Source organism: Astatotilapia calliptera, chromosome 6 (genome assembly GCF_964374335.1).
Source record: "Astatotilapia calliptera chromosome 6, fAstCal68.1, whole genome shotgun sequence".
Taxonomy (NCBI): Eukaryota; Metazoa; Chordata; class Actinopteri; order Cichliformes; family Cichlidae; genus Astatotilapia; species Astatotilapia calliptera.
In genome coordinates, this window is record NC_137427.1 from 26,235,760 (window position 1) to 26,249,773 (window position 14,014).

The 14,014-nt window shown below is 39.8% G+C and overlaps 1 protein-coding gene across 8 annotated transcripts in view; it reads left to right on the forward strand.

The window, feature by feature from the left end:
- The window catches only part of hhip (hedgehog interacting protein), a 73,852-nt gene that overhangs the window by 13,116 nt on the left and 46,722 nt on the right, over positions 1 to 14,014 (forward strand). For all 8 annotated transcript variants that reach the window (XM_080303010.1, XM_026171335.2, XM_080303012.1 and 5 more), the window contains 6 exons: positions 6,391 to 6,542; positions 8,970 to 9,143; positions 9,262 to 9,405; positions 10,732 to 10,850; positions 12,031 to 12,154; positions 12,909 to 13,054. In XM_080303010.1, the coding sequence (XP_080159136.1) occupies positions 6,391 to 6,542; positions 8,970 to 9,143; positions 9,262 to 9,405; positions 10,732 to 10,850; positions 12,031 to 12,154; positions 12,909 to 13,054 (859 nt within the window). The remainder of the gene's footprint in view (positions 1 to 6,390; positions 6,543 to 8,969; positions 9,144 to 9,261; positions 9,406 to 10,731; positions 10,851 to 12,030; positions 12,155 to 12,908; positions 13,055 to 14,014) is intronic.

Consider the following 14,014-nt stretch of genomic DNA (forward strand, 5'->3'; position numbering starts at 1 on the left):
TTGTCTGTCTGACCATCTCTCTTGCCAGAAGAGGGAGGATGGCAGGGTAAACATATGTTCTACTTTTGTTTGGCTATCTGCCCTATGTGGGAAAAGTAAACATAGCCAAAGCAATAAAAAAAAAAAGTGCACATGAATTTTATTGTTTATGTCTTTTGAACATGATACACTCTTTTGGAAATAGTTAGGCTTGCTGTGTCCTTGAGTTGATGTATTCTCAAAAGTATGTGTGCCGTGCTACGCTGCTAGTTCTTGAAATGTCTTCTTTCTTTTTTTTATAAATTCTCTATGGATATATCATTTCCAAAGACACTTAATCTTCTTGAGATTTATTTTTATATCCGTAGAGCTTGGGTAATCACAGATTTTGAATTTGGTAATTGTTCAGGAATTGTTTAGATTGCATGAGGAGATGTGGTAGCTTAGATGTCTGTGGGGGGCACACTCCCAGACAGGAAGTTTATCCATCACGCATGCCTCTTGCTCCTCCACTGACAAGGTCCTCTGCTTACAAGGAGTCAAACGGAGCAGAGCATTTGAATATTAAGCTGCACCCTTTGGGATGCTCACCCCACTCTTCTCAGCTCTCTTATCTTAATTTACTCCAAACTAGTTGTGGATAAAGTCACTATTATGACAATTAGATGTGGCTCAATCCCCCTGCAAGCCCCAGGAGTCCTATTCTGAACTGTTGGCTGCCATAACGGTGCAATCCACTCCAAGGGAGGGCTAAGGTGTTTACTGGCAGAATCAACAGGATGGAGCTGCCTTTATACATAAAGAGGAACCCATGCTCTCAAGAGACAAGGCAGATAACGGGTTAATCATCAACCTCATGCACATGCTTTGATTGTAATGTTCTATGTTTCCTCTTACTCTTCTGTCCCCCTCCTTCCATGGATCCCTCGGTGCCAATTTAGCTGAACTGCACAAAAACAATACTACACTCTGGTGTGGGCTTCTACATGGCTGTGGGTGTTCTTAGAAATTCAGTTTGCTTTTAAAGTCATACTGTCCATTTATATATTCATGTTACAAACTTTCAGTTGATTATGTAACTCAGCGGGATCCTGTCTGCAGAAATCTATAATTGTTAAAATAATTTAAGCCCTATTTTGGACTTGTTGTTTGCAAAGAAACAATATAGCATGTCAAATCTGAGTAACTGTTGATGTTGTTTTTTCTTTTTTTGCCGGGGTTTGGGGGTTGTTTCTTAAATCTATTCCACATCCTTCAGGTTAAAAAGAATAGGGACCATTGGGTTTGTTATCAGCGCACAGTTCCAAAGCGATTATCTGTGATCGTGTGTGGTTATATTACTGTTTGTGGCATAGGTGCACATCAGTGAAGATAATATATACTGGGTTTACATCTCTTGCCTTTTTACATGATAGCTTTCCTCATCCAGATTTTAAAACAATAATTCACTATAACAGAGCCCAGGTGAAAAACTCACATACCCGCAGTTCAGACCTGTAAACCATTAGAAACACTGGACACTATATTAAGCAATAAATTGGGACAAAAGGATGGCCCCATATGCTGCTCCAAGTTTGTTTTGTTGGGGGTTTTTTTTGTTTGTTTTAATCTGTTACTGGCATCAAATGAGCATATTCTTGATTGTTTTAATATGTTACATTTGTATTGTTTTTAATTGAATATAGGTTTTAAGTTAATTATACAAAGATTTATTTTTATCCTCTCTATGTTTTACATAGCCTATAGGGCTGGGCGATTTGCTCCATAGTTCAATCATACTGTCTTTCTCCTGTTGGATTGCAAAGCATTGCTGCCAGGAAAGGATGGCAGAGGAGGTTAACATGCACCAATTAGGGCTGTACTCCCTAAAATACAATGTGTGGCCTAAATTCAGAAAACTCATTACACACTGGTGAGAGAGAAACACACACACTGAGAATTTATTTCTCAAATGTCAGTTCCAATTTTTTACACCTGTAGCTCTACTAACTCATCCACTCTGTTTAAAATGCCTCACCTAATTCCCCTTCACTCATCACCGTTTTCTCCCCACTTTGGTGGACCAAAAAGTTACATAGAGGAAGTATAGTCACATTACGCTACAGTTTAAAAATCAAAACAGCTGCTATAAGTATCCTCCAGATGTGACATGAAACTATGGCAAGGCAGATTTAATTTATTATGAATCACATAATAATAATAATAATAATAATAATATTTATTTAATGCATCAGTTGGAAATGAGCTAAAAATAGCCTTGATTGGTGAGTTGGCAAGCTATCGTTGATCTTTTGAACTTCATTCCCCAGCATTAGTATCTATTGGGGCAAACTTAATATCTCCAAAAGTTGATGGTGTTCATCTGGGTGTAGCGTTTTGTGGGAGAAACATTTCGTCACTCGATTGAGAATGCATCAAGACGGCAAACTTAATAGTTTATTTTAGATTATATAGCTTATTTTTGCAAACATGGTTATGTGTTAGCCTGTTTACTTGCCAGTAACAGTGAACCACAGGTGTATTTCCAGTTGCGTACTTTTCATGATTTATGGAAAGCAATGCTTGCAGCATACAAAGATTACATAAAATTTTATAGTGCTTTTACAAACATACATTTGAACACTATTAAACCTGTCAGGAACCACAAATATCCTTGAACGTGTATGGAATTGCTCTCAAAGCAACCTATGAAGATGCAATCAGAAACGGTGTGCTAAAAAACTTTAGAAATGCTACTTGAGAGTACAATGCATGATAATAACAGTGTACAGATATGGGTGACCAGCATCCCAGAGCTAACAGTAGTCCTATGAATCACTATGCATGTGGGTGAGTGGGCCTCTCATAAAATATTTCCCTATTCAGCCAAATGATTCAGAGCATTGGTGCTGTCCTTGGCATCAGAAGATCAGAGATGATGGAGTAAAATAAAGCAGTATGTAATGTTGGCTGCTCTTGTTCAGGTTGTAGTTCTACCTTAAGCTTTGCCCATGGTGGAGAGGGCAGAAGTTGAGCTATATAAAGGACATGTTTGTAGTGGAGTGAAACCGAGTGTTAAGGAAAATTTAAACTGTCCACTGCAGCCATGAATTTCTCATTCATGCATCCTTGATCTTTGTTGGGGTTTGTTTCCCACTTCTTCCTATTTGTGCTTATTCCTTTTCCTGTTTAAGTAAACTTTTTAACCAATCAGCATATTACAAACAAGTGATAGTATGCACAAAGGTGTATCTCTGTAGCCACTGCGCTGATCGAGATCCTATAATCCTTCCTTCTCTGTAGCTGAACAGCTATGCAAGTGGACACCACAGTACTATAAAAACAGCTTTGCACATAAATGCTGCAGTGCTCATATAAATATTGTTGGCTTTAAAAAAAATCATCATCTTTGTGGTTGACGATGGATTATATCTCGTTCTTGGTTAGTTGGAGTGGAATTTGTGCATGGCTTCTCGATGGTCCAAGAATTTAAGTATCACCAGCTGAAGGCATTGCAGTGGAAACTTGACTGTGTGATTCTTATTGCACAAGAAAAAAAGAGACAGCAAAAAAACTGTGTATGTTGTTTGTGAGGGAGGTACGAGCATACATGCTGCAGGTTGTCTTTGAGTGAAGGGTGTAGAGGGTGTTTTTGTTCCAATCAACTCTAATGGAATGTCTTTTTGTGGAGTGAGGATCAAAAGGTTCAGGGTTATAATGCATGAACCAACACATGTGTCACTGATGCTCAGTGACAGCTATCCCTGCAGAATTGGAAATTGCTGCATTTCTTGTGACATTTTCTTCATAATTCTGTGAAAATAATCACTGAGAGATATCAGCTGGTTGTTATCCCTGCACCTCACATTCCCAGGTTTATTTGGAATGATGCCACATGTTCCATAGAGCCAAACCCAGAGCTCCAGAGAACAGTGTTTGAGGGAAAAGTGAAATGCAGGGACAGGTATTTGTGAAAAATGAAGAAATAATACCTGGTGAGAGATCAGAAGCCCCCTACTTTGCTTTGGAAGAATGATGGTAGTCATAAAAAAGACAAAGAAATTCATGGAAAAAATGTGTTTTAAGTTGACACAATGTGCATGGTGATTTGTACAATTTGACAGAGTCACTACAACAATCAGGGAGCTTTGAAGTACAGGTGCAGCATCTATAACTACGAGAATCATCCCTTATATAGATGGAAAAACATGGCAGAAACATGTAGCTCCTCCTGCATTCAGCTACACACGTGGTATCACTCTAGTCAATGTACTTGAATATCTTTATATGTAGGTGCATTAGAGAACCCTAAAAACTTCAGAATTGGCTTTACACCTAACAATATGCACAAAAATGCAGTTTGTACATTCTTTAAATGAGGTTGTTTATATAGTTGTAAGTTTTTGAACCATGCCAAAAATATCTTACCTACTGCAGCTTTGGCAGCAGTTTTAACATGATCACTGCTCACGATTCCCAGCTTGGCACTTTGTCTTCTTTTAATCAAGCTATCTCCATGGACCGGCTTACAGTGAAAGGCTCGCTGATGCAGTGTTTGTTTCTTATGGCTCTGGTGCTAGCTCTGCTGTCTGCCTGCTGCTGAAGGAGCTAGTCATTAGCAAGGGAGCTAATATTTCAGCCCATTTACCACTGTGTACCTTGGTGGTCCCCCTTTGGCTCCGGATCTAGGCCTCTTTGGAATCACAGCTTTTGACCCACTCCCTATGGTGAGTTTATTTTGGGGATGTGGGTCACTGCATCTCTCAATCTAACATATGGATCCAAAATTTCCAAAGGTGAGGTGGAGAATTTCTCTTCCCATCAAGAAACTTTTTGACACAGGATACTCACTGTGTCTCCAAGTAAAGAGTGCTGCATCCACTCCCATATAACTCTTGTTTTTATTTGACTTCAATGGTCTGACATTTAGTAGTACTCATAAATTTTTGCAGAGGAACCCTGCCTTTTGGGGTGGAGACTTATTTGTAAACCTTCACAGTATTTCACTTTATATTCAGATTGATAGACCTCCTGTGGCTTATCCTGTGGGTCTCTGTTTTTCCTCATTGGTACTTTGAGTAATACCTTGGCAAAGAGTCATCTTTTTACATGTGTATGGAGCCTGTGTTTGGACTGCACTGGGTCCAGTGCAGTGTGAACCGAACTAGTAGATCCAGTATACCAGTTTATGTTTTTCTTGTCCTGTTAAATAAACTACACCTATCCAGAAAAGTGCCACTATAGTGCAAACAAATATTTATATGTATATATTTTTTCTGATTTTCTTTCTCATTGTTACTGTTTTGAGAATGAATACCTGAGGAATATGAGTGCAATATCAGTGCTTTTGTAGTAACTGCAGACCTTTTTAAAGCTATTATTGATAGTAAATGAAACGCTGTTATATACTTGCTTAAGGATCACTTTAAAAAATGTTCTTAACACCTGAGAATTCTGCTCATTCTGTAGTCAAGAAGAAATACAGGGAGAGAGTAAAACATAAAAAAAAAGCCAACTTGACTTTCCTTGCCTGGGGAATGAAATGCTATAGCTGATTACTACAGCTAACTATGACAGGAGGACCACCAAGGTAGCGACAACTGATGTAGCTGCCTGCAGGGTTAGACAAAGGTTTACATATTACACAAGCAATTTAGATGTTTTCTAAACATGTTGCCAAGACAGTGGGAGTTGGCAGCTTTTTCCTTGTTTAGGTTGTCTTTTTTTCCTTTTTTACTCTACTCTAGCCCTACTGCCCCCCCCCCCCCCCCACCACCACCACCACCACCACCACCACCACCTTCCAAGCCTCGTATTTTGCATGGATTTTGTGTAAATCAGTGAAGAGTGAGGGGATGGGGAGCGAAAAGCAGGGACTGAAGCACTCTGCACTTTTGTGCTCTCTATGAACTGTGAGTGAGCTAATAAATTCTTTCAGCCACTCAGCATAGCATTCACAGATATCCCCCAAAGATTACACACACAAATCACCGCACAATAGAGGCCACCGGGAGGGTCTGGGCGTCACTGGGGCCCCCGACCCTGGGGACAGGCGCACATAAACAGGCTGCAGAAGACCTGGCAAAGTCTATGATTTGCAGAGGAGATGCTGCTAAACCCTGAGTCAAATGCTTCCTAATGATTGGTAAAAGTATATGTTTTAAAGGTGTGTAGTGAAATAGAAGCAAGAGTGAGAGAAAAGCAAAGAAGTGAAAGGGAAGATGAACGTCAAATTTAAAAAAAAAAAAAAAAAGGGGGGGGGGGGACAGTGGGAGAACTAAAACAGGCAGGGGGTTATGGATGTATAGAGGCTGTGTGTTGGGGATGATGAAGATGACCAAGGGGGGTGATTCCAACCCCACACAGCCAAGCACAAGCCAAGCAGGGACATAATTAACTCCTGGATCTTTTGTGTTTATCATCTGACTGCAGGGCGGAGATGAAAGGGGCCTGCTAAGCTTGGCATTCCACCCCAATTATAAGAAGAATGGCAAGCTCTACGTCTCCTACACCACCAACCAAGAGCGCTGGGCCATCGGACCACACGACCACATTCTCCGTGTAGTTGAATACACCGTTTCGAGGTAATGGGAGAAGTAGTGCACCAAACCACTGCCTGAAATGACACCATAAGGGTACATAAAAGGTCGAGGTTAATAGAGACTGGATATGCAAACTTATTTTAAGACATCTTTAGCACATGAATGCAAAACAGTTTTCATTTTAGACAACTGTGATTTGTAGTACTGTACCTATGAAATGTGGTGAACATTCCCATTTCCCATTGTTTTTAATTTTATTTAAATTCTAAACACTATCCGGTTGTTCAGTGATGACACGACGAATCCTACTTCCGGGCCTAAAGTAGTCTGCGTTTAATATGGCTTTTGTGTTGTTAACATGTTTAATGTTATGTATTTTCTTCTATTTGATCTCAAAAAGCTCCTAAAACAGTCAGTGATCACCGTTGACCTCCCTCGGCTTTTATTACCGCTAATCATTTATTTAAGCTCAGTTTTTAAAACCTTAGAATGTAACTACAGCCCAGCCCATGCAGCAGTATATGAATGACTAACCTCGTATTATGGATGGATTATCTCAGTTGTTCTCCTGGCTGAAGTTTGGTCCTTTTACAGCATCCTGCCATGCGATTACATTTGTTCCTGACCACCGAGAACACTCACGTTAACTTTTATCGAGTGGAAAAAAAGTTAGCTTGTTTATATTATGCTAACATAGCTGTGTCGCTAGCGGTCACGTAGCACATCATTATATACCAGCTAGCCCAACTTCAGTAACCCTACAAACGTCACTGCTTTTTAGTTTTCTGTCTTCATTTATGCTGGAAGTGATAACAGAGCTGTACGTTTTAATTTGTTTCCAAAACCCCGCAGTCAGGACATGCTATATTGTATTTAGATAGCAGGGAGTTAGCTCGTTAGCTCGCTAGCTTCTAACTTCTAACTCCGTTAAATGTCATAAATTCCGTTTTCATGGATGCCTGGATGTTAAACTCAATAGTTACACCTGGTAGAGCAGAACGCTGATCATTTTTAGTTGAATACACCGTTTCGAGGTAATGGGAGAAGTAGTTGACTTTAGACAGTTTTTCAACTCTCAGTAATGCCATAGTGATCGTTTGATATATGGACCTGCAGCGGAGTTTAGGTCCAGACACGGCTAGTGACGTCAGACTGAACAACCGGATAAAAAGGACAAACTTTTCTCATATGGAAGTTTCTGATTACTGAATTGTGGATCTTTTGATTATACCACTAATAAATCCAACCTGCTAACCTCAATTTCTGCAAGAAACCATGGTAACAAAACCTTCAAAGGCACACTGAGGATTCTTCTAGACATGCAAAGAAATCAAAACAGATAATTTTTGTCTTTTGAGGATTTAGAAAGTAGGTCAAATCGCCAAGAAAAGTGTTTTGATAAGATGTGCAACGCTCTCATTATCATAACAGTGTTTTGCCTTTTCCTGTGTCTGTACCTTACACTCCCTTCACAATGACCTGTGATTAAGAAAACAATCTTTTCTCACGAACATGTTTAAGTGTTACATTTTCATTTTCATAATCACAGTTGTATGTTTGACTTAATGATCTAATCTTAATTATAATCTTGGCATGCAGTCTTGGTAACTGCAGCACATAGTCCTTAATTTGAGGGTCCAATAGAGAAATGGTAGTTAAAGTACTTAATGGTAGCTTAAAATACTTTTTTTTTTTTTAACTTTAGGCTTTTTAAAAATTGCACGACTACCCAAAACAACGCAACTTGCCATATTAGTTGCTGATACTGTGAAACTAAATTCTCATTTTGCACTTCACTTGAAATTGTGCAACATTTTGCACCCTGTCTTTACATCTCCACCCACTGTCTTTGGCGATACATTAGATTAAGACTAAATGTCTGCAGAAAACAAAGTATTTAAAGTAATTTAATGTTGGATTTTGTTCCGCGTGTCATGTCAGCATATCTTATCCATGCCTTGGTGTCATTGTACCCATTAACAGAGTCATTATTTGAAGCAAACAGACAATCCATGGTGATAGTGCATGTTATACATGCACTATCACCATGAGCTTTTCACATGTGAAAACATGAACGCTGAATTGAATGGCCTTTAACCTGCCAGCTCCCCATTAACAGTCTGTGTGATATAAAGTTGCACCAAATTAGTGAAGAAAAAAGCAGATAACAGTTCAGAAAATTCATTTACAAAAAGCATTATCTTTTATTGTATATTTTAAAACACTATATGACCATATGTCTGTGGCTTTTACATCAGTCAGAATGACCTTTTTGGCCATTTGTCCACTTTCAGATATCATACATTTGAACTCAGACCCCTTTAAAAATAAGGGAGCAGACAAAAGTCCCCTTATTTATTTATAAGACAGCGTAAAAGCATCAAGGTATAGAAATGTTGTGGGTACTCCTTATAAATGCCGTTTAGCAAACATATTTTTTGCATTTGCAATTTTTTATGATTTTCTCAGGAAAAACCCAAACCAGGTAGACACAAGGACAGTCCGAGTACTAATGGAAGTGGCGGAGCTGCATAGGAAGCACCTTGGGGGCCAACTTCTTTTTAGTCCTGATGGTCTGTTGCACATCATCCTGGGAGATGGCATGATCACTTTGGATGATATGGAAGAAATGGATGGACTGAGGTAAGATCAAAAGTCCAAGGGTCATTTTATTGATGTTTATATACTGCTTTGTGCTCCATGTTTCAATCGTGACCTACCGTGTACAATTTTGAATGCGTGTTCTTGTTTTTGCTTGCAGTGATTTCACGGGGTCTGTGCTAAGGGTCGACATAGACACAGATAGTTGTGCTTCTCCATATTCCATACCACGGAGCAATCCTTACTTCAACAGCACCAACCAGCCACCTGAAATCTTTGCACATGGATTACATGATCCAGGCAGGTAAGTGAAACACTGCACTCTTTAAAGATTCTTGCTATGACTGATTTGCAATTTTCAAATGTAGAAATTCTGCTCATACTATAGGGTATTTTCATTACTGCTCTTGTAGAAAATATGAACTTAGCACAAACAGTAAGGCATTTTGTGTTGGGTCGATTGTTTCTCTGTTGTTAACAATGCTTCCCGGCAATAAATCTTATGCAGTTGGAAAGCCTGTTTATTTCCTCTTATATGGTGACACAAGTAAAATCCATTTACAGGTTGAACAACAGAGTTTGATATATGATCTGCACCCATAAAAACTTCTTCCTTTTTAAAACAGTGTTTTTCCTTCCCACTGTTCCCAAGAGCTTGATCAAAAGGTCTCATTTGATTGGTGGGATTTTCTCTGTATTATTGTAGGGTCTCTACCTTAGTATATAGTATGTCAGTATAAAGTATGTTGAGGTGACTGCTGTTGTCATTTGATGCTATATAGAACTATACACAGCCACAACAGCTGGTCACCAGCTTGGTCACACTCCTGTGTGATGGCATCAACCTGGACTTACTGCTAAATGTCACGTTCCTCCACATGTTCAGGTTCCTGTGCACATGTTGCTGATGCCAGCAGTGGAAGGCAGTCATGGCAGCCCTGTGAGACTGGAGACTAGCTGTATGCAGACTGTTCAGGGTTGTCTTGGTAGAAAGCTGTTGGCCGTGTCATCTTGCAAACCTTGACTGTAGTTTTGTAGAAGACTGCCTATGATTCACCAGTGCTGAGAGTGAGGAAACAACCTGACGGAGACGCCTACCTTGTAGCCTGTCTCTGGCATTGCCCAATTTATGGAACTTCACTTTGGAGGTGGCAGTAGGCCTCCCTCCAAATAATGCAGCAGCTTGGTTTTTGCTTAACATCAGCTGGAAGTAGCCCTATGGGACAGCCCTATAAAGATCAGTCAAACATGGCCTGGGGCATACACCAACTGACCGGTGTACCAAGGTCCGTGCTCATCTCAAGATGCTGCTAAACACTAGCCAGTCAGGCACCTGATTGTCAGCAACTAGGCTACTAGAAGTTCGAAACAAAACTCAATAGCAGAACAAGCTGTTCAGCACATGCTCAACTCTGGTGCTCAAATGTAGCACTAGCTTTAATGGGAAATAAACACGCTTTCCAACGGTATAAAAGTTCTTACCAAGATGCATCGTTACAATAAAGAAATAGTCAACTGCATGCAAATTACCTTTTTGTGCTTGTGTTGTATTGCCACCTTTTATTTGTTTGGTGTTTGGATATTACTTCTAGTTATGTTATATTCATTCCTGGCACGCTGTGCTCTGTAGGTGTGCAGTAGATCGACTTCAGTCAGACAATGGGAGTCTTGTAATCCTCTGTACAGATGCCAGTGGCAGAAACACAACAGCAGGAAGAATACTGGAAATTACTAAGGGGGGCGATTATGGTGAGTTACAATTTCCATGAGAATTTCCAAAAATGTTCACAATATTTACCTTTTTCGCATGTTTGGAAGGAGTTTTAATATACCCAGTTGTGCACAGTCTTTGCTGGAGTTTTGTTTGATTGCATTACATCCTGAGAAAGAAGTGAAAATACATTAGCATCCTGGATAACCTTTCACATTTATTTCCCTGAAAGTGACATGTGTTTTTATGAATGTCTTTCATTTTGTAAGAACAGTGTTTTGGCAACAGATTCAGAAACACACCAGGTTGAGTGCAGAAACAGTGAAGGTTAAATGTAAAAATGATGTGATCCAGAAATATTCCCCATTTGTGGTGTGTAGATTTGCCAGTGGAATGTAAGATGGTGTCCACAAGTAAGATTTAAAGCTGTCAACAATAATAACTGTCTAGATGATGGTTTGGCGCTGTTGAAAACACAGCTGAGAGGAATCTAGCTCTTCTCACATTTAGAAAATAATCAATAACAGCAGCACTTTACACTGCTTATCCTTCCTTTTTCCACAAAAAGAAAATTACAGCTCTTTGTTCCAAAATATATGAGGCAGGTTATCCTTGCGCTAAGTTAATCCTTAACTTTGATCTCTCACTCCATTTGAAAATGTCACTTCTTGCCACAGACCACCTCTCTCTTGGCCTGATGCCCGATTTAGCCAGTTACCCAAACTCCAAAGTGATTACGGTTGGGAAATGAGCACACCCCGTCTCGGATCATAAATTTTTAAGGGCGGCAAACCTCCATTCATATTTTTCCTTGCCAAGAAATCGTAATCCAGTAAATGTGCCACATTGCCTCACCATCACGCTTTTGAATAAAAGATCAATACATTCTTTTCCAGTTTTGATAAAACACGTCCGATTTAAATCTAGAATTCCCTCTTTCCTCCTTTTTTGTGTCTCATATAAACAACACAGCAATTATGTCTGATGAACGTGGTCTATGTTTTTGATTCCAAAACAAACAAAACAACACCAGTGCATGAATCAAGAAAAGCAGTTAAGTAGATTACAATCCCTGCAACATCAGTGAGACAGAAGAGATTGTCTCTGGGATAAAACATGCATGCAGACAGTTTGTGATGGTGTTACAGATGAATGGCAGTAGGTCTATGAGTCTATTGGAAGTGCCTAAATAAGACCTATGTCTCCTTGTCCCAATAGAAAATGAGCCCTCTGCCTATGACCTGCATTCCAGTGGTGGAGCACCACCTGTGGGGGGTTTCATCTACAGGGGCTGTCAGTCTAGGAGACTTTATGGCAGTTATGTCTTTGGAGATAAAAATGGGTAAGTACAATAAAGAAATGACTGATTAATATATTTAAACAGACTATTTAAGTAGCTGTATGTTTTTAAGAATTAACTGTGTTTACATGATGACAAAAATCTATATTTCAAAGTCATTCTAACATCTTTATCCTCCCAGAGTTGATTTATGACTTAGTAAGATCAACATGACTTTTCTTCTAATATTAAAAACTATTTCCTTTGCATTAGCATGTGCCAGTGTAAACACCAAGTTCATCCACATGGGAGGAAAACATAGACTCCCATGTCACCATGACAGCGCGGACCATTGAGTGTCAGTGGAGATTACACATTGTTCTCTGTGCTGTTCACACTTTTCTCTGGTTTCTCTGGTTTTCTCTGTTTTGCTGATGTCAAACACTGACAGTTGAGTAAACAAAGGGGGTAAAGTGTGTCCCCTCCCCAATCCGTCCAATTATCGCAAGCTGGCACCGTGTTTAAAACAATGTGTGATCAGTTAATTCTGTGCCTTATTACAATTTGGGAGCATTTTGTTGTGGCAAAGTGAAGGCTCCGGCATGATGTTTGTTTTGAAACTAAAGGCTGACTTCCTAACTAACACCATGTGGGACATGGTGTAGAAAAAGAATATGGGTCATGAACCATGCTGTACCATGCTACTACAGTTGATTTCTTTTGCTTTCTCCCCTGTGCACAAATGTAGTACTAAACCTTTTACAGTATCATCCAGTCTGCAGTCACTTACCATGAGTATTTTTACTTTTCACTTTAGTAACCTTCGCATCCTTCAGAAGTCTACATCTTCCACATCAGCGAGTGGTGAAGAGTGGCAGGAAAAAGCTCTGTGCCTGGGCTCAGCTGACTCCTGTGGCACTATGCTTGTTGGACACATCTTGGGTTTTGGAGAGGATGAACTGGGTTAGTATGGCAATTAATAAAAAAGCTAAAAATGTAATTGCTTCTGAGATCTTTTATCTTTGTTTCTTTTCTCTCTTGCACTGATCTTTCTTTAGATTTACACCTGACCTATGTTATGACATATTTTCTGAAGCAAGGGTTTTAATCCATGACTCCTTGAAGGCTTGTTGACTCTGTGTGTGTATGTCTGTGTGTACAGCACATACATACATAACACACATAACCACAGCATAAAACACCACTGAAAATCTGAAAACAGGCAGCATGGTGGCGTGATGGTTAGCACTGTTGCCTCACAACACCACTGTCTGGCCAAGGCCTTTCTGTGTGGAGTGTGCATGTGTTAGCCCTGCATCAGACTGGTGACCTGTCAAGGGTGTACCCTGCCTCTCGCCCTATGTTAGCTGAGATAGGCCCCCCACAACCCTGATAAAGATGCGACTGGATGGATGGATGATAAAGCCAACACGCCTCTCATTAAGTAGTCCAAACATCTTAGTTAGTTGTCATTTTTGTAGGATAGTCATAATCTTCCAAACCTCCTTAATTCACTGTGCCACCATGACATGTGTTAAGTGTTTCTCTGGGCAAGTTAAAGATTAAGTTAATATATGCAGAGTAACCTGAAATGAACTGACACAAGACAGTTTTATAAGTTGGATCCCCACCACACACTCGAAGAATTGTAAACCGTGAGCTCTGATGTTTCTGATTAAAATGAACACATGATGTAAATTGTTCGCCCAGCCATCAGAAATCTTTGATCACAGTTGTTGCCAGGTCTTGGAGTTATTGTTTGACGAGATATTTAAAGATTTCTGTATTCGATCAGGATTTGCAAGTGGTGCAAGAATTGCAGCGGGGGCCAGGCCTATGTCCCAAAAAAGAGGCCCCACAGACAGATGTTTACAATTTGTCCCCCTATGGAATTTTCTTGCAGGCTTGTTCCTCATTAAATCA